Raw genomic sequence first — 22,146 nt, 5'->3', positions numbered from 1 at the left:
TGTTTATTTGACTGGACAGTGGATAGAGTAATAAATCAGATAGAGAGAGTGGATGACATGCGCCCTTTGTACATTGCATTTTTTTTATTAGTGTTTATTTTTGACATTTGCTTCTTTAACTTATTATTTTATTTAAGCACTTATTTAGCCTTATTTTGCATGTTAACGGTTTTTTGCACCAATACATCAAGACAAATTCCTCGTATATGTAAATGTACTAATGTGTAAATGTATAAAAAACGATTCTGATACTGAAAAGGAGGCACAGATCGAATCTGACCTCTAGGCCATCTGCGTCACTAGGGGTCATCATGTATTTCTTTCACTTATGTTTTGCAGATTCATCTAACTGGATTGTTAGTTAACATTCACCTTGAGATTCTTAACTTGACGCTTCTACAGTTTGAGATATCTACAGTATATTTCCCTGAGGAGTTGAGGGAAACAAAATTGGAGGATCAGCAAGCAGAAAGCATGTATCAGACATGTAACCAAAAACAAAGTCCAAATTAATATGAATTCTGTATCTGATTACTGTGTTTTTAATTTCATAGGAACCTAAAACCCTCTCAAGAAGGATAACCTAACTTTGTTTTTATAATTATTTTTACAAACAAAAGTCTCAGGTGGGGGGCCATACGTCTGCATATTTGAAATAAATATAAAAAATTCCTTATACAGTTAAACATTGATCGAGTTGTCATTTGGGACTAAAGACTCCAACTTAGTATAAATGAAAAAAACAGTCTACGTCAGCAGCTATATTTATTAAAAGGAAGAAGAATTATTGTTATAAAAAAAGCTTGAAAGGAGATTAAAGGCTGCCTATATGTTATATATATGTATATGTATATGTGTGTGTATATATATATATATATATATATATATATATATATATATATATATATTTAAGCTGCATATTATGCTCAACTAATTTTACGGCATCTCACATTGGGCGGAAATCTTTACGGTCCTTTTCAGAGAAAATTGTATTTTATTGATTTCCTGTTCGGCCCAACGTACTGTATATGTAAATGGACCTCTGTTACACAACATTTATTTCTACTGTCTAACTTCTCAGACTTGGACTGAATTGAAGAATGGACTGGCTCACTGAATTTGTTTCTGTTTGCATCCACTCAACATGTGATTTCTCAACATAATGATGCTGCAGAGAAACAGATATGATTTGTACTGATGGAAAACAATTTGGACCAACATTGTTAGTGTGTGAAAGACGACAGCGCTTCAACTCCTCCAGCACTCTCTCTGCAAGAGCATATTATATTTGGATGCATGCTTCTTCTCACCACAGAGAATATTAATTCTCTCTGTGATGTGCTAACGTCAGCCATGGAATTGAATTTTCCAGCATTTAAACTTTTAATGAAATATAATCGATTATGCTCTGCCTACCTCTTCCCCTTAGGCTCATGAAATATTCAGAACTTCCAAACTTCCTCCTTCATGACGTTATCTGCAAATACTGTTTGAGTGGTGTGGTTTTTCCACCGTCAGTGATGAAAAGACTATTTTAAAAGCAACCTTTTAGCTGACTGGGTTTCAAAGTATTCAATAAGGCACGTTTCAGTAAATTTTGTCAGGATGTTATTCAGTCATTGTCAAGCCTGAAGTGACTGTACAGTACATGAAAATTATTCACAATGTCCTTTCCATTTGTTCAGGCTATCAATACAAAACCTAATTATATACAACAAAACATGGTCACTCTCAAAATTTAAACACATAACATGCTTCTTTCTCCAACTTGAAAAGTAGGTCAGTTTATCTTTCTACAGTATCTATGTTGAATGCTTATGTAGGAAAGCAACACTTCTTGTTGAGAGATATCAAAAGGAAAATTGGTTTCTACTATGATTATTTACAGAGCTCAGAAATGGTTTACTCTGTTCCAGACAGTTATTGGCTTTTGCAGTTAAATTGTCTGCCATCTAAAAACCATGTGTTGCATTGGTTGACTTGGGAGGGAAGGGGGGGTTGGGCCAATCCCCCCCCTCTATGGGTACTACTGTTTTAAAAAGTGCCCTCTTGGATGCCTTTGTGGTAGATAAACCATGGTCAAGTTTCCTCCAGGGTACCCGTCCCGGGATTAGACGTGTAGTGGCGATTCTAGAGCCTGTTTATGCCCTAGGCAAAACATCAATGTTTAGCAAGGCAACGAGAATGAGTCCTGTCTGATGGGACCCACTTAGGGAAGTTTCTTATAGCAAAATTTTGACATTTTAGGCCGCTGCTTTGGGGCCCTCTACTGGTTTGGGGCCCCAAGCAGTTGCCTGCCTTGCCTATTGACATGCTTTGAACTGTAGGCGAGGTAAATGTGACATCAAGGGTTCCTTTTCAGGTACCACAACATGGTGATGGGAGCCCTTCCACAGACAAATGGTTACGTAGTCAAACCATTTGTAGACAAAACGTGGCAACAAAATGTGGTAACAGGGGCAAAACCTGTTAAAGTGAAGTTCCCTTTACAGGGCATATGTCCTCAAGTGTGCCCTTGTTATTTTCGCCCTTACCCCTCAAACATCCTGAATCTATTAGTGTTGCTGTCTTGTTTTATGGGGAGCCAGATATGGACATATCTGAAGATGTCTATTTGTGAGCAACAGGTTTGCAAATGCTTATTGTCAAAGCTTAAGTCTAAACCCTGTTATTAGTCCACAAATGAAATAGTAGATGTTACTCACTGAATGAGTCTGTGCTGGTCTCTGACTGGAGTTACTAATTTATTTGATGAAAAGAAGCTTTTGTGAATATTTGATCCTCTCTCAACATTACTGAATGAGTGATCGAGCACAAATAAATCAATGTATAGAAAACAGTTTATAAGGTAACAACCCAGCTGAATAATATAAGATATTTTGATGTTAGAATTTTACACAAAGATGTGACGATGTTGGTACATTACATCCCACAGAAAGCCCTACAATTTTAATAATAAAGGCTTTACAAAAAGATTTGTCAACAGGTCAAGTTCAGTGACTGACAAAATTGAGACCACATCATGCTGACTACCATCCATACACTGCTATAGTAACCAAAACTGTGTCATTCAGGCAGTTAACATGTTTTTGCAATATAGTTGGGCCTTTCAGTATTGGGCTCTATGGGGATTGACTCATTTTAGAAGCAAAACTGAAGCTGCCATCAAAGAATCCGCAGTATTTGAAAGTTATTTCTACAATTTTCAACTTCACATATTTCCGATAAATGGACTTGAGCTTATATAGCGATGTTCTAGTCTTCTGACTAGTCACACCGCTTTCACACTTTCACACCTACACATTCATACCCTTTCACACACTGATGGTAGAGGTTGCTATGTTGTATCATCTATCAAAAGTCACTAATCCATTCATACACCACCATCGAAGCGGCAGGAGCTAGGAACTACACTGTGACAGATGGACCCCCGGCTTGTTCGATGGCCATATCTGGCCCATGTATTTGAAACACAGTTACCGAGGACACACTAGACACGTTGCTCTGCCAGGGATCGAACCCTCGACCTCTGAGATGACGACTCTACCAACAGTCAATGTAAAAGGAAATAAATACTTATTGTATTTATTGCTTGCAGCTCTGAGTTTCAGCAATAACTCTTCCCTAGGAACAAATCAATCTCTTTTTCACCTGTCCATTGAGCATGTCAGAGCGCCTGTCAGTTTTTTTCATCCGAAAATGTTGCTGCTACTCATTTTGTGCAAATTTCACCCTTTACATTCAGATTATGATGTAGAAGTAGAACAGAAATCAGGGTATAGTGCTGAAGTGACAACAGGGCAATAGTGGACACACCATATCCATATATTTGTATAACTCCTATGTATAACATTGTTCATGGCATCATGTTGATGACTTCAACAGCATCAGAAAGCCATTTTTTTCTTCAGTATAGTATGGAGTCTGGTTCTCAAGGCACACAGAGCTCTAATTCTGCACAGAACAACCTTGCAGTTGGAGCAGTATGAGCACTTGTAAGGATTTGATGAAGATACACCTTTTCTAGGTTAACAATTTATATGTAGTACACATATGATAAACTAGCTTAAAAAAACAGACTCAATGATTTAGAAGTCCTTGAAATGGGGTCTTAGGGAGGAAGTATGGCTGCATCTCCTATGTAGCATTGCAGTGAATGACTTGCAATTTCTGAACTTGAAATGTTGTTGCCTGTGACTTTAATTGCAGGCTGAAGCTAAAATATCAGTGCTGTAGATTTCTGTTAATCATTTATTCATTTAGCATTATACATCAATTCACTCTGCTAATGAGGTCATTGACAGAGCTCTCTTGTGTGGTGTATTTGAATCCCAAAGACAAAGCCCTTTGAATTCACAACATTTTCCCCGATGTCTCCCTCATGTATAATGGTTGTGCTTGAACAGATAGTAATTTTCCATACAAAACTGAATTGAATACTGAAACTGAACTAAATAACAAGAGGTGACCTGACACCCTTAAATTCTACATGAATGAATAATGAAAATTCATATGCAGTGGATACACCTGGAGCATACAGTCAAGACCTAACGTGGGTGGAAAAACAACCTAAATAGGAAAATGACATCTTATATACCTATCCCGATCATATCTCTTTATAACCACACAATAAAACTCATGAAACCTACAGTATAATATGACACAATTGTTGCATATCAAAGAAACAGAATTAGCTTTGAAAACTTTATTGGCTACTGCAATCTCAAATTATTTTTTAAATGTTCACATGGAGGCTGCATGGTGGTGCACTGGTTCTTGCTGTTGCCTCACAGCAAGCAGGTTCCTGGTTAGAATCCCTGTCAGACAGTGCCTCTCTGTGTGGAGTCTGCCTGTTTGCATCTGTGTGTTCTACTTACTCTTTCAGTCCATAGACATGCTTGTTGGTTAATTGGGGACTCTAAATTGCCTGTGGTGTGAATGTGAGTGTGGCTGTTTATCTGTCACTATATTTCAGCCCTGGGATATACTGGCGAAGACTCCAGGGTCCCTCGCCTCTCAGCCAATGACAGCTGGGATCAGCTGTAGCCCCCTGCGACCCAGAATGGGAAAAGTGGAAATGAATGGATGTTTCCGTCTGGCACCTTCTCTGTTGGACCAACACAAGGGCTTCAGTAAGTGCTCACTGTTACATTCCAATAGACTCAACCTCATTTGAACAATCAGCCTTCTCTGTTGTCAACTTTAGAATAGTCTACCCATTAAAATAGAAATGTAACACAGTTTTATTGTTTGCAAGAATTTTTTAAAATCATGGCTGAAGGAGAAACAACATTGTTCCAACATGTTAAACATGAGACTCAACACAAAGCTGCACTGTATTCATAACTGTACTGTTTTGATTTTCTCCTCTTTTTTCTTTGTCTTTATTTCTATCTGAAATCTCTAAAAGCCTCTCGTTGACAAGTGTTGCAAATTTGCATTTAGCTATAAACACTAAGAGCACTGCATCTGGGACTTGGGCATGTTTAAATGCTACAGCACCAACGTTGCGATATGTAGAAAAAATATGAACCTTGTGACTTTTGGAGAAACATAAATTCAGACTTTTCCTTCCTGTCATTTTCCTTTGATTGGCTTCTTTTTTTCAGTAATTATAATATGCTGTTATTTCTTTATGTTGTTACATATTGAACTCGATTCCAGGACACTTTTAGCGAAGTTGCTCTTTTAAGTTATAGAGGCTTATTATTGCGGTGATGCACTATATTTCATCACAGTTTTCATACATTTTTCATGCCTCCTTCCTCATACATTCTTGATCTGCCCTTGGAGATGGAGTAAAAACCCAGTCCTATCAAAACAGATTGTTGTCTCACTCCAGAAATAAACTCTCAATTTAGCTTGGCCCTTTTCTGTCCTTTGGATTTGAGAGGGAAAGGCACACTTCAACTGTCGCATCAGCATCCACTTTACTTCCCTCTATTAATAGTTTGAGTTAAGACACCTACAAGGTTCTATGAGCCTTCCTCACGGCGTGGTTAAATATAGACCGAAGGAGTATTGACGTCAGACTGACAAGCTTGCACATGCACACAAGTTAACTCACACAAACATTCATAAGTGAGTAGACCCCAGCACAAGCCGGCACCCTCACATATACACACAAACTGGTGCACATACAGCTCCTCTTATTTCAAGCCCTGCCTCTGATGTCACTTGGTGAATTGGGACCATCTCAGCAGCAGGGCATTATGGGATAGCTTATAAGGGCTTAATGACTCCTTGCGGAACAATACTGCTAAATAATGGACTGAGAGCGAGAAAGCGGAATGGAAACACACACACTCCCAAGCACATCCACATTCTTCCAATCTCCGCCTTCTAACCTCCATTTCCAGCTCTGCACTTGTCTCTCCATCTGGTGATGTATATGCTGTCATAGCTGATTGGCTGCTTCGACAGAAATTCATTCACCACTATTGGTAACAAATGATTTTGTTTATTTGAAAATTGCTGAAGATGATGAGGTCTGCAACAATCCCCCCCCCCCCAGTGGCTATACAGGAAATGGATTTAATCTAACAGCAACAGCTTGATTTCCTATGACTGCTCGAAAAACTCATTCACAATGAAAGTCTTTAGGGATGGAAGTTTAATTTGAAGTCTTGACTCTATGGCTGTCATGGTAAATTGGATTAGATCATCAGAATTCAAGTCACTTTTGATTCCCTAGAGTTTTGCTCTATGGACCAAATCTGACTATAACACATAAGGATAAGCAAAAAGGGAACGTACAATCCATAATAAAATGGTAAAATGAATCAATCTAAATATAAAAATAAAATGGGAATTATTCATTAATCATAAATAAACTTTTTCAGCTGCAATATTCTTTTTATCTTGAACTGTTATTAGACTCTTTTCAGAAGATTTAAAAGCCTGTGGGAAAATTACGAGAAAGATTAATTAGGCCGTCGTGAGGTAGCTACACTCACATCACTTTATTTCAGGCGTCTAACCATGATCCAATTCCAATTTGCCATAGACTTTTAGAGGATAGACCATATGGTGCTAAAATGCTAAATTACTTTGGCCAGTGAGAGCATTAGCCTTTTGTGGTTTTCTAATTTCATGTTTGATTTTTTTGTTTTTTAACTGAAGTCATTATCTCTCTTCCCACCTTTGCACTGTAACATTAACTGGCTCAGGACGCTTAAAATGAGTTCAGTCAGATGAAATAAAATCACTGAGCAGATGATTCCCTGTAATCTTTATTTCTTTCAAAGCAACAGATTTTCCCCAAGCAATTGAACATGTCATCAGTACTTATTTTACTGTGATCATTAAATAACCTAGTCCCACATGGAGCTGTATTAATCATAACAATTGGCAGTGCTTTGGATGCTTTCATTGTTACATGCAGGGACTGTGATGTATGAGTTTGAAAAACAGCTTGTACACATATGTTGAGTAGGTGTGTGTAGACATTTTTAGTCTCATTGTCTAAGTATGAGTAATCATAACCTAATATTACTAGTTACAAGGATAAAGGGAAGTTGTTGGGCCATATGAATAAAAACATTTCTTTTTTTCCTGTTGCATGAATCTGGATCTACGATGTATAAAGATCTACTCTGACACATACAGAAATGTATAGATTCATTAGCACACATTTGAACTTATTTTTACATGCACACATATGCAAAGGTATTGGACTCCATAAACACTGCAACTTGACAGTTGGTATGCATCATGCTGGGTTAAATCTTTTTGATGAAAAGTCTGACTGTGACGTAAGATTGATATGTAATGCCTCTTTCTTTTGCTTAGACAAACGAGTGGGCGTGCTGGGCCTTCAGGAAGACAGATAGGCTCGGGAGGGTGTGGAAAGAAATGGGAATTAGAAAACTGATTATGTTTTAAATATTTTGATTTACACCAGCAGGGATTAGAAACGTTACTGGCAGGTATGACAGTGACGTGTTACAGGTGATAAGATCTAGGACAGCTACCAGATTGGCTCGTTGTTTTCTTGTAAAATGAGAGTGGATTTTAATTCATACTTGCTCTAAATTAATCTCACCAGCAGTCTTTTTTTTGCCAGTCTTTCACTCAGTCTTTTTTCTTCATTTATTTCGCCACTGTCTGTCTCTGTCTGCAGCCTTTTCCCTCTTTAGTTTGCCTTGTCCGTATTACGTACCCATCTGCGTCACGCATGAGGCAAGCCTGAGGGATAAAAATAAAAGATGAAAGGGAGGGAGGCAGATGGATGCAAGAAGTAAGGAGAGGGGGTCTGATGACTAGGGGTAAGGGTATAGGCCAGAGAAAAGAGATGACTGACATTTTAGGCTGCAGAGTGCATGAAAAAGTAATACAATCCATCTATTAATAGTTGTTTGTTCATGCATTTATACTTAGTCCATCACCTGTAAATGTGGTGCCAGTTAGACGACATGGAGACTGAATGCTTTCTGTCTGGCAGACATAGGAGCTAATGGAAGTGTCTAAATGCTAATTGATGATGGATAATGGACAGTATACTCACAATAAACAAAAATAGGTTGAGAGGTGTCTTTTACTTGAAAAGTGTGTGCCTGTGGTGAGGGATTCTTTTATTTTCATCAGGGAGAAACGATGATAAAGCCTCTTCAAAACAGTAGCTATTTTGTTTTTAAGTGCAACACCATGAGAGCCTGCAAGATGAAGCAGCGACAAAAACGTTAGACTCTACATATCATGATTTGACAACATGCCCAAAAACTCTTATTCCTGGTGATAAAAAAATCCTTTACACTATAAAAAAGCTGTTTGTACTTAGAAAAGAATAGCTGCATAGAAACTTCATGAACTGAATTTAAGCTTTGTTTAAACCCCTAGCCCAAAAAAATAAAATCATAATAATTAAAACATAATTCTAGAGAAATCAACATGTACATACAATGTACTGTTTATCCAGTGTTTTCTTTCATTCGTGGTTAAACCAGGTTAGGAAACCTGAGATCTTCTCCTGTGAGGTGATAGCAACTGTGAAGCCACTGTTTATAATTACATCTTTTATATACAATCACATTTTAACAAAATCGTTTTCTATGTTGAAAAACTTTAAATCTGTTGAAATGACAAACAAACAGTTCTTAGGTTATCACAACCTTTACGCAAACATGTAAGGGGTTACTTCCCTTTGTGATGCCACAAAGGAAAACATCTCTAAATGTTTGAGCACACAGGAACAGGAGTTTTCTCATAATTGGGGGTTTGTAGACTGAAAGTGTGTGTTTGAAAAAAACTTGATTAAATGTGTATTGTATTCTAACCTTTAAAGCAAGATCTCCCTGCTTACTTGCTTACTATAATACTGTACTGACAAAGTATGCTTTGCTTCTGATTGGGTGCTTATTCATTTGAGATTAACACGTAAAACATGCATATTCAAATGACAGATTAATTAAATGTCTACGAGAAGACGGAACAAAAATTAAGTGTCATAAACTAGAGTACAACCAAATCTACACCTGAAACAAGGTGTTAATAAGCAGCTGTAGACGTAGACACGATAAGAGAAAGCTAGTGTGGGAGATGTGAGAAAAGCAGTTGAGAGAAAGAAATACTCTTTGAATTGTAGTTGTTTCCATGTCTGCAATAGTCATACCAATAAAGCCCCAGAGAACCCAAGCAAACTGACCTGTGAGGTAGATGGAGACAGAGAGGCCTCAGAAGCAGGTCAAACACTGTTAAAAGGAAAGAACAACCAAAAAGCTAATTGATTCAAGATAAAAAAACGAAAAACAAAACAAGGGCAGACTGCTTGTCTCTCTTTTGTACTGTATGATGATCAAACAAAGGATGAGTGATTCCGCACCGTGAATAAAACCCAAAAGAAAAATCAAAAGATCTCTCTTGTCCAAACTGTCAAGAGAAGATTCAGTGAGCTTTAAGAAAAGCAAAAAAGAATGACCTCCTCTAGTGTGACACATATTGCTCATTGTTAGAAAACACTAAACAAAAATAATGGATAATATACATACTATGAGATAAATAGCCTTTAAAGTCTGTCTGTCTGTCTGTCTGTCTGTCTGTCTGTCTGTCTGTCTGTCTGTCTGTCTGTCTGTCTGTCTGTCTGTCTGTCTGTCTGTCTGTCTGTCTGTCTGTCTGTCTGTCTGTCTGTCTGTCTGTCTGTCTGTCTGTCTGTCTGTCTGTATGTGGGCACACATGCCCATAATAGTATGTACTATTTAAACACAGTATGCCCTTGCTATGACATAGTTAAAAGTGACTGTCACTTCAGCGCTGACAGAGCACACCGCCTGTATCCTTCAGCCATCTGCAGCCTCACATTCCTTTTCCTTTTTTAACTCTCACTTCTACTACTGCCTGTCTCTCATTTTATACACATTCAAGATGAAAAGGGTTTGATTAAAATAAGTGTTGTTAAAAAATGTGTTACTGGACAAAACCAAAGGGGGCCTCCATGCTAATATCATCACACATTATGCTTTTAACATTGTGCCCATTTGATTGAGTAATTTAGTCGAGCAAAACAGACAGATGCTCTGGAATAAAGCAAGAAATATGTTAAGACATATTTCAAGCGATGATAATGTAAGAGTTCATGATAACATGTAATTCAACATATTTCATATAGTAATGCAGTGTTAGCAACTAATAGGCCTCTATGAAATCATTGACACATTCCTCAATTTCTTTCTAATTGTCTATAAAATATTATTTAACTGATGGCTGATATGGATTATGAGCTGCATTGCTGTTACAGCACACTCATGTTCAAGATCCTCCTACGAGTGAAAGAAGTAGACCTAGCCAAAGCTCTGTGGTACAGCCTTGTAATACACAGGGAGCCAGTAAACCACCTCGACACAAGAGAAAGAGATGCTACAAAGGTCTATTGCTAAGTCATGTATCAGGATGTTACACTGTTATTGTCATAGTTATAACAGGTACTATCTGCACTGCAACAGACACTATGATTCTCTAGAAAAATCACTCATAATTAATAATGTTCAATGAGGACTGTGTTATAAGTATTCAAGAACATAGAAAATAGTAATAACTACAAGCCAGAGAAACATTTCAATAAATATGAACTGTACACGATTTTTGCACCAGTGCGTAATGGATATCATCCTTACAGAGATGAGAGCAAACTATACGGGAACTTTTTCTGGTCAATCCCTTTTTTGGGTGAAAACAGCGTGTCTAATATGGCTGGTTGCAATATGAACTTCTTGGTTGTTAGATTTAATAGTTTGAATGAAAAACACAGTTGGCTGACTGGTTAAGGCCAAAACATTATAAAGTTATTAGTGTTGAGTTTCTCAATCCAACTCTGCTGTCTGCTCAAGGAACAGAATTCTTCGCATCCTTTGGTGAAAGAAAAACAAAGGTGGAAATAATGTTTTCTTATTGTTTGAAAAAGCAACAGCTTTGAGGCTTGCAGCTTGTATTACTTTCTCATCAAACACTAACACTTTGACAGCACTTATTGTCATCTCAATGGGTTTGCTTTTGTCAGATTGATCCTTTTTTGATTTTCTCTGTCTTTATCACATGGTTTAATGAGAGAGAGAGAGAGAGAGAGAGAGAGAGAGAGAGAGAGAGAGAGAGAGAGAGAGAGAGAGAGAAATAAAGAGGGAGGTTGAGAAAGAGGAGGTGGAGTGAGAGTGGACGGTATTGATCTGAACACATACAACACATATGGTTGAATGTTACACAACTGTTCTACTGTTGATAAAAGCTGAGGACAGGAAGTAGCATTGGCCAAAGAAAGCAGAGATGACTCCTCTTGACTTAATGTTAAGGCCCTTTCTTTAAAAGGGAGTGCTTTTTAATTAATATATGATTTTTTGTGCATTTGTATCTCTTTGATAATATTTTAGATATTAAATGGAAAACACATCACAACATGTTATAAAGTGGCACAACTTTGCATGTAGCTAAGTAGATCCCTCCATAAACACAAAAGGACCCTACTCATACACAAGCATACTTTAATGCTCTCTGCTAAATCTAACAGTAATTTATTCAACACACTACCGTTACACTGTCTTGACACTTTGTTTTCAAGTTATCTGGCCTCAAATATCAGTGCTCGGTCACTTTCTCTTCTCTATATACTCCATTGCTATTCAGATGATGCACAGCTCTTCCTTTCATTCCTGCCAGATGACATTACAGTGTCAGTTTCTTCATTCTTTCTTGATAGCTCTAAATTGATGAATGATGGCCACCTTAAACTCAACCTCTCAGAGTCATCCCAGCCTAGCGTTGTACAACTATACACCACAGCTGCTGGGAACCTGGGTGTAATGATTGATGACCAGCTAGCAAGAGAGTTGTTTAAGGTTCAAGTGGCCTTAACTGGCCTGTCTTGTCAATTTGCCCAGTGCAACATCATGAAGAAGCAACCTAATAATCAGAGCATGCTCCTAGCTGCTGGTCCTGGATGATCTAAAACACAGCAACGGGCCTAGTATTCAATCTACCCAAAACAACACTTCGCTCTGCTGTAAATTTCTGGCTCCCAGATACTGCTCACAAAACGGCTACTCCTTACGTTTTCAACCAGGACTACGCTCCCCCCCCACCTACTACGCCCTGCACATAAAAGGTATCTGATCCAACTTTCACAACAGGCCTCTAAGTTTCTTGCTAGACTCTTCTCCTCTGTAGCCATCCCCGTGGTGGAATGACCAACTGAACTCTGTTTGGATCTGCAGAGTCCCTTTGCATCTTCAGGAAAAGCTAAAGACCCATGTCTGTCATCAACACATACACACCTAATGATTTTGGTGATGATGACCATGATGCCATTGATCATGTTAGTGAGGGCAATAATAAAAGTGGTTTTGATGCTGATTAGAACTCTAAAGAGCAGCTGTGGATGTTGTTGTTGATTGCATGGCCTGTCAGTACCTGTTTCTGATCAGACAGACTCAAGCTGTTCATTTGTCACTTGCTGACGTTGATTACTCCTTTTTAGCTTGTGTTGTACTTACTCTCTGATGTCTGACACATTAGATAAAAACATCTGCTAAATGAATTGTAAGTCTTAGACTTGTACAACATGAGGAAAATATTGTTATTTTTTCCCTTGTAGCTCAGATGTGATTTTTGCTCAAGACCCTCCTGCATAGTTTCCTAAATGACTACATTAATTATTTTCTAAATTCATTTAATTCACTAAAGTCACTTTTCCACAACACACACATTTTAAGTATTATAAAAATTAAAGCTTTAACAGAAGAGGAAAATAATTGCGTGTCACTCCACTAAGCATTGTTGATGCTGACTGTGTGCCAGTGTGTGGAAGGAGAGAAGCAGTATATGATTAAGCGGAAGCAGTGACGCCAAGGAACAGAACAAATGAAAGACACTGGCAACAAAAGGGAGGGAGCATTGGAAGACAATAAGAGAGGGGAGAAGAGCAAAAGCACTGAAGATGGATTGATCCTGTGACAAATGGGCGGAGGCTGAGAGACTGTTCTCCCTCTGTGAACGCATGTGCTAGTGGTAGACGGAACGTGCCAGTAAACATTGCGTAGCAGAGGGTTTCCTAAAACAATAATATGACTTGTTGAGTCACCTTCCAGAAGTGCTTGTCCTGTAATCTTTTGTCTTTCTTTTCTCTGCTGTTTATTACATTGTTATTCTCTCTATTGTTTGAATCTTGAATATCAGTCTAAATCGGTCTTTCTTTTCAAAGACATTACAATGTGCTGTGACAGTCACAGGCAGTGTGTGCTCAAGGGTGGGGATACTTCTGTAGCAACAGATGAAGGTAGATGGAAAAGGGTTGTTGAAGTTCCAGTTAAATCACAATCAGAAATAATAGGGGGAATGTATTTCATTGATTTATTACACATTTGCACAATATGAATACTAAAGAGTGTAGTATTGACTTGTCTATATGAAAAAGATGTGAGATGCACAGAAACATTTAAATATCTCACTCTCAGATGATTAATTGATTAGGAGGTTGAAAAGAAAAATGTTTACTTTCAGCAAAAACAAACTAACAAAAAAAAAATCCCAGGAATCCTCACTCTTTCTAATTCCTCCCATTAGTGGGGCCTAGTGGGATGGACGTTTTGCAAGTATTATATTGATTGCTTTTCAAAGTTTGCATGCAAACAAACCACTTTATCCTCCTTTATTTATCACATCAGCGCCACAGCAAGATGGTCATTGATATAAGCAAATTCACAGGGTGTTCAAGCCTATTTGAAATGTCTCAAACGGGGGCTACAGTTCACTAACAGTAACTTGTACTTGATATAATTTCCAATATCATCGGAACAGAGGGCTGAGCATTATTAGCTTTGTAGCACACACTTTTTTTTTTTACAGTATCCACACACCCTAACATATTCTGTGACATGTTATCAGTGTGACGGCACACATATCAGATTTTTACAGCCACACCTGGTGACATGTCGTTGGGAGCTTAATTGGATCAGACAACTCTATCGGTTATCAGTTCATTTCAGCGTCTGCACCACAACAGAGAGCAAGATAACCAAAGTTTATGCTGGTAGGTGCAATGACGCACTCCTCAGTGGGCTAACTAAGAGGGTATTCTGGACAGAAAGTAAATGATATTTATTAATAATACAACATTGAATTTATATGGTGCCTTTCCAGGGATACAGGGACACTTTACATGGTGAAAATAAAAACACAAGACAAAAAAAAGACAAAAACCAAGACTTAGACAAGTTACAAAGGATGAGAGTCCAATGGGGAGAGAACATGATGAGAGGTTGTAGGCTGTGGTGAACAAAGGATGCTTGGAGTTTGTTTTTTTTATAAATTTAACCAAAGGTAGTGTACAGAGGTCCCAGATGGTGGGAGTATGGTATGGGGGGATGGAAAGCAGGCCAGAGTCTGAGGAGTGCAGATTCCATGAAGGGGTGTACGGGAAGGATGTTGGTGAGGTACTGAGGTGTAAGGGCTTGGAGAGATTTGAATGTGAGAAGGAGTAATTTGTAGTTTATACAAGATCTATTTGGGAGCCAGTGGAGGTGGATGAGGGTTGGGGTGATGTGCTGCCAGGGCCTGGTGTGGGTGAGGACCCTGGCAGCAGAGTTGTGTATGTGTTGGGCTTTGTTGGGTACCGCAGACAGGACTCCATTGCTACAATATGTAGATGGGGGGGTTATGAAGTCATGAGTTAGAGTTTTTGCCACAGAGTCAAAGAGAGATGGCTGGACTCAAGATATTAATTTGAATGAAATAGGGCAGATTTGGTGACAGATTTGATGTGGAATGAGAAGTTTAAGTCTATGATGACGCCCAGGTGGGAGGATAAGTGGGTGAAGCACCCCTCTACATCGAGTATGAGATCTCCAGCCTTCCCAAGCAGCACCTTGGGAGCAACAAACATGAGCTCAGTTATATTGCGTTGAAGTTTAAGGATATTGGTTGACATCCAGGATTTGAGGTTTTGCAGGCAGTTGACCCGGAAGTGGGGCGGCTGAGTGGAGGGTTTAGTGATGAAAGAGAGCTGTGTGTCATCAGTGTAAGAGTGGGAGTTGAGACTGTGTAGGTGGATGATCTGACCAAGAGGAAGCATGTTGATAATGAAAATGAGAGGTTTGAGTACAGAGCCTTGAGGAACACCATGGTTAGATAGGCCTGGGGGGGAGTGGGAATTGCTGATGTTTACAGACTGTTTTCTGAAACGTAGGATTGAAACAGCGTTTTCTGGAGATGGCTCGGTGGCAAAGCAAGTTGCAGCAGGATAAAGACAGAGGGACAGATAAAGACAGACACGCAGATGGACAAAGAGACAGGCTAGCAGATGTTGCAGAGTGGGTGTTGGCCGGGGAAGCCTTAGTTTGTTTCTGTGCGGGGAACACAACGTAGCATGTGGCATACTCATTGAAGAGACAGTGCCTACACAATACCACAAACATGCTGCGTGGGTGCCTGGCACAACATGGATTGACTGACACTAGTGGCATTTAGACAAAGTTGTGCATCAGCAGGCAGGCATGCAAACACACATGCACATTAATAACATAGTGACACACAGACTCACACACTTGCACAGCTGGTACTGTGGGTGTTTGTGAAGGAGAGACCTGCGAGGTGTTGGTCCCGGATGGACAGTGGGCACTGAAGCTGGTCTACAAGTCCAGATAAGGACACATCAGAAGGTGTTAGGGAACAACAACACACTATGTCATGGATCCCCTCACTTACTCATTTGTTTATCCCTGCCTGTGGTTCAGTTAGCTTTTTGCAGAAAGACGCTTGTGTCATACACAGTGTGTGAGTTCTGTACCGCAGGCATGTTGTGAGGCATACATCCTTAAGCGTGACTTTTTCTTAAATCATTCACTCATCTGTTGAGCCGCCTGTGATTGGGTGTATGAATGAAAGCTCTTCTGTTGTCTATCCCCTTGTGGCTTTTGATCCCAGCAGCAAACTACATTTATTTTCAATGTCAAAATGACAAAAATTATTCGGAAATTATTCCACAAAGTAAAACTGCATGGCTGGAACCAGACAATAAATACTCTGAAGGTTATTGTTCAACGTTTCAAAGAGCTACAAAAAAAAAAAAAAATATATATAGATATATTTCTTCAGCTCTTTTGGGAGGATTGTACAGAGATGACTAAATCAAACGAATCAATAATTTAAAAAAAAGGACTTTAAGGAAACAGAAACGTTACATTTGGGGATGAGTTTCAACACTACTAGTCATTTGGAAAGCCTGCATTATTTTTTTCAATGAAATAATGTATATATCACACGCATATACAGTATATTCTTAATTTGTAAAACATACTGTAGCACTGGTGCATTGTGGCTTTACCTGACTGTATGCTTTGAACAAAACTTCCTATGATATTTCATTATTTCACAAAAAAATACTTGCCAGTTATGTTCATCTTGTTATGTTCATTTCTACATCCTTATTTGGAATATTTAGTAGTTCCCGTAACCGGAAAGAAAAACCTATACCATGCAATATTATAAAACAGTCCCTCACACAATACAAACTTGGCTGTATTGACTCAACTTGAGACTTAAGAGTGTTCTTGTATTGCATTGCATTATGTCTCCCCAATGTTACTTATGTTTTCCTCACAAATTTTTCATTAATTAGGGAACAAATTTGTAAACATTACCAATGTCACCATAACACAAACTAAATCTTAAGTTAAATAATCGTTAAGTCTGAATATAAACAATTAAGCTTTTGAGAAAAGGTAGTGGCGTTGGTTTCCATAATAGTATATTAGGCTCAGTATATATTTTTTTATTACAACAGCTAAAGTAGTTTACACATTTGTAAATAACTTTGGGTTTGATCAATGAAAAGGCAAACGGCCATTTAATTCATCACTCTGTATGACTGACATGATTGATGCTATCTTTCTATCTTACAGCTGGTGTTCAAACACCAGAAGTGACAGCTTGAGGCACAGACCCATAGCAAAACAGACTTTTAGTGGCATGCATACTAAATGCATCACTGCTGTTTTGAAAATGTATGGCTTTTTATGAGCCCCTTTCACTGAACCAAAGCAGAAAGTGTTATACACAAAAAGGAGCAATAAAAAGGGCATAAAAATCTTCCATTAAATTCTACAGATTACATTCATGCTTCCGCAAATTTCCTGTAATAGGAATAAAAGCATACATCTATCTCTTACCACACTCTATCATCTTTGCCTCATAAAGCTAATGCATGCCATTTTGTATCTTCATCATCAAATGAATTATGTCAGCAGCTATAATTACATGGAGGCTGGCTGGACTATGTCGTAGTTAACCTGTAATACTGTAATACTTCTCATGAAGAGTTGTTTTGAGTGGACCTATTCTGGCATGAAATTCTCCCTTGTGGCTGAATCATAATTCGGGGGGCATCCTCCTTTCCTAAGAAAGTACCAATCTAAGCCTTTTCTCCATTCTGTCTGGCTGCTTCACGCCGGAAACAGACCATAACAGTCCATGAGAGAGAGAGCCAGGAAACGAGCTGTGCGCTCCTACCCATCCTCAGCTCCTCCACACAACCCAGTCATCATCACCGGGCACTATGCCTTGCCCCCCCCCTTCTCTACCCTCCCATCACTGATTCTACTTTCACTCCTTCTTGCCCTCCCTTCCTCTTGTTCCCATGTGCGTCGAAAAAGTCTCCTCCTCTCACAGACTCTGCGCGCACGTCTCCAACCAGTCTTTACGCGCGTACAAACTATCCAAGAGAATCCCCTGTGGTCCATCCCGCCCCTTTCCGTTTCTTGCCGCCCTCATTCATTCATGACCCTGGTTAGATGACGTAGGAGATTCCACGGTGCCCACTGCCGTAGGCAATAACGGGATGCTTGAGTATATATGGGACACTGGTAGCCATCAAACGGCACACTCTCAGTCGCTCCGACTCGGGAACCAGGACATCAGCGGAGATAGCAGGCTTTACTTCGCCCTCTTAGGCTAACTCGCTTTGGACTTTGGTTCAGGATGGAAACCTCTCCGATTTCTCGGAGCCGACGATGCTCCATCATGCGCAACTGCAAAAGTAAGTTTCTCTACGTTCTTTTGGTTTTGTGCTCTTCTGGCAGATAGAGTTCATGTTGCTTTACTCCACTTGTGCTGCTTTTCCTCGCTTCTGCAACTATCTTCATAATTTTTGACGGCATAGTACAAGTTTTATTTATTTCATGGTAAAACAAATTGAATATGATCGGATGTATTATAGAAAATAATAGTTCTTCTATGGAATTCTAGGACTTCTATAGTTTTTTTTAAACAAATCATGTTATGCCTGACTCGGCAGGTATTGTAGACAATAGTAAGGTCGAATGATCTGAAATGGAATTGACGTACTTTTAAAAGCTGTTTTTACTTTTGCTTGAAACTTGATTTTACTGTGCTTAATTGGCGTTGTAGTGCTCACACGTAAACTTCTTTTATTGTAGAGAAAGGGTATTTATCATGTAAAAGTTCAGCCATTATAAATTTAAAACATTATTTTAAGCCAATATACAGAAAATAAAATGTTCTTATATGCATCCATACACCGTGAAATGATATAATGCAGGCTTCGGCTACAGATGATTTCAGCACCTCGGACAGCTCCAGCTCACCTTTCTCGCTCTCGCTCTCTCTCCCTGCTCTTCCACAGGCGGTCTCTCCCTCTGGTTGGTGGTGTGGCTGGTCCTCGGCAAGCCAAGTCCGGCATCGGCGTGCCCGCAACAATGCGTGTGCTACCCGACGCCCATGACTGTGAGCTGCCAGGCGCAGAACTTCACCGCCGTTCCGGTCGGAGTGCCCTATGAGTCGCAGCGTGTGTTTCTTCAGAACAACCGCATCACGGAGCTTAGAGTTGGATCGTTTGGCTTCGGGACACAGGTAAGAATGACTTTGGAAAATAGCATTTGCGGTAAAATAAATGCGAATATATATATTTTTTTTATAGTTAAAAGAAAAAAAACATTTTCACTGATGTTTTGATTTACCCCCATCTGAATATTCACGGTTCTCTACATGTCTTCTTGCATCAGGTTCTGTGGCTGTTCTCAAACAACATCACATGGATTGAGGCAGGGGCTTTCAGTGAGCTGAGGGACTTGGAGGAGTTGGACCTGGGGGACAACCCTGGCCTCCACAGGCTGGAGGGGGGAGCCTTCCGCGGCCTAGAGAAGCTCCAGAGCCTCCACATGCACCGCTGCAAGCTCACTGCCCTGCCCCATGACCTCTTTCACAAACTGTACAGCCTGCAGTACCTCTATCTGCAGGTAGGTTGGAATGAACACTTCATGCTAAATCTGAACATTCTCACTCACATACAGACATACAACGACCCACTGCATACATCATACATTTACTTTAACGAATGCAATCAAACATGTGACTTGTTCTAATGCTACCCTGCTTTCTCTTTTCTTTTGTTCAACAGGAGAATAATCTCCACTTCTTGCAAGACGACATCTTTTCTGACCTCATTAACCTGAGCCAACTTTTTCTGCATGGCAACCGTATCCGCACCCTCTCAGAGAACATGTTCCGTGGCCTGGTCAACCTTGATCGTCTTCTCCTCCACGACAACCGCATCAGACAGGTGAACCGTCGCGCCTTTCGCGATCTTGGCCGCCTCACTATGCTCTTTCTCTTCAATAACTCCTTGGCTGAGCTGCCCAGTCAAACCCTGAGGGACACACAAGGCATCGAGTTCCTCCGCCTCAACGCCAACCCCTGGTCCTGCGGCTGTGAGTCCCGCGCCCTGTGGGAGTGGTTCCGTGAGGCCCGTGTCTCTTCCTCTGAGGTGATCTGCGCATCCCCTTCAACACGCCGTGGCCAGGACCTCCGCTTTCTTCGTGAGATGGACTTCGCTCCCTGCCCCCTGCCTGACCCAGGTTCGATTGCTGGCTCCACAACCACCACCTTCAGCACCAAAACCCGCTGGTGGTTTCACAAGAACAAGCCCCAGTCGTCCATGAAAGGCGTCCTTGAGAAAGCTTCAGAGACTGTTAAAGCTGGTTTGTATGGGAAAGGCCCTTCCACAACCACCTCAGTAGTCAAGTATGAGTTGGGTGAGGATGAGCTGGCACTGCCCAAACTTGACCCAGAAGAGTACTGGGCCAACTATGGCAATGAGGACTCAGGTGTCACCCTGCGATGCTTCGAGCTCGAATGTCCACCTGAGTTTGACCTGCCTCCATCTTCCTCCTCTCCCTCATCCTCCTCACCATCATTCCTTTCACTACTAGCCCTTTCTGTTTTAAGCCTCTGCCTAAACCTCAACCGACTGTTCGGCTGAATCTGACTCTTTGTAAACATCTTTCCCTTTAAGCCTGTTTTATAGGCTGTGGGGAACCCTGTTAGACTCTCTACACCCCTTTGCCCACTTTGCTCTATGCCCGTTCTCAAGGCAACAGCAAGGGAGATGGGGGGATGGTTAGATTTTGAATCTACCATAGGGCTCAACACTTTTCAGGGCTGCTAAGAGTTCTTCAGTTGAAGTCATATTTATCTACAATACTCTACAGGTATGGCTTTCTGTGTCTTACCTGTATGATGTCGTGATTCCCTGAAATCAGGGCTATGAGGGCTGAGTCCATCAGTAATATCGACATGGTTTGATAGCAGTTGATAATGATGTTTTCAATTTTGTCACCTCGACAAGTTCAAACTACTAGTGCTATTAGTGCATCCAATTAACTGGCTGTTACCAATATTACAATTACTGTTAGAATCAGTGCACAGTGATGGCAGTACTGTAACCACTTAAAGTGTCATGTAAATAGGTATGTGTTTTCATGTTCAAACTGATATTTGTGGTTCAGCACTCTCATTTCATATATTGATCCAGGGTATACTCGAAGGTAATGCTTCAACCGGGCGGAGCAGAAGACACAATTAGGCATGGCTTTACAATAATCGAGAAGAGAAGAGAAGAGAAGGTAATGTAACAAAGAGGACTGCTGGGTTGAAAACCAGGAGGTATGAAGACAAGGAAATTGACCGATAGGGGAAAAGGGTAGGATATTTTGTTCAAGAAACAGTGTTAGAAAGAGACAGTTAGAGAAGATGGGGAATTGGGGCAGTGTTGTTGCAGCAATAAGAAGAAAAGCAGCAAGAATACAACACGCTGAAGGACAGGGCTGGTAGAAGAAGCAACAACATGCAGGAGAAAAGTACAACATCCACACATCAATAGTTGTTCCAGTCACACTGCTCATCCATTATATTTGGTACACAATACAAAGTCCTCTCACATTTGTGACAACCACAGGGAATGATTGCTTCCTGTCAGGAAGCCAGAGATTTTTGCTTTTTGAATGTCTTTCTGTGACATAATGATTTAATTTGATTTGTAAAGATTGTTGAAGATGAATTTCTTGATATAAAGATACACTGACTATTTCCTGAATAATGTTGTCTATCATACTTTTTTGAGCAATATTTTCTGAATGTATTTTTAAAAAAAATGATTCAAAGTTATCTACATGGCCATTTTGTGTTCCATGTAAAAACTACTACAAATATGGTGTTACATAACACAAAAACAAAAGTTCACAAAAAAGTAGCAAAATCCGCCATTTTGACCAAATTGTCAATAAAACGGACTAAAAGAAGCTAGAAGGAGTAACCAAAATGGACTTGATGTTACAGATAGAGGGCACTCAGCTCCTGCTATGATGGACATCTGTC

The 22,146-nt window shown here is 39.8% G+C and overlaps 1 protein-coding gene across 1 annotated transcript; it reads left to right on the top strand.

Annotated features, from left to right (window-relative positions):
- The first annotated feature begins 18,204 nt into the window (after positions 1-18,204).
- On the top strand, positions 18,205-21,564 carry rtn4rl2a (reticulon 4 receptor-like 2 a). The gene is given in 5 exon segments (XM_079334095.1): positions 18,205-18,401; positions 18,404-18,511; positions 19,118-19,344; positions 19,497-19,730; positions 19,892-21,564. Coding segments are annotated over 5 exon segments (1,518 nt in total). The 5' UTR covers positions 18,205-18,313; the 3' UTR covers positions 20,753-21,564.
- Positions 21,565-22,146: the final 582 nt, after the last annotated feature.

This window comes from Symphodus melops (genome assembly GCF_947650265.1).
Source record: "Symphodus melops genome assembly, chromosome: 2".
NCBI classification, from domain to species: domain Eukaryota; kingdom Metazoa; phylum Chordata; class Actinopteri; order Labriformes; family Labridae; genus Symphodus; species Symphodus melops.
Note: the sequence above shows the minus strand (reverse complement) of the source record. Positions and strands in the feature narration are given on the sequence as shown.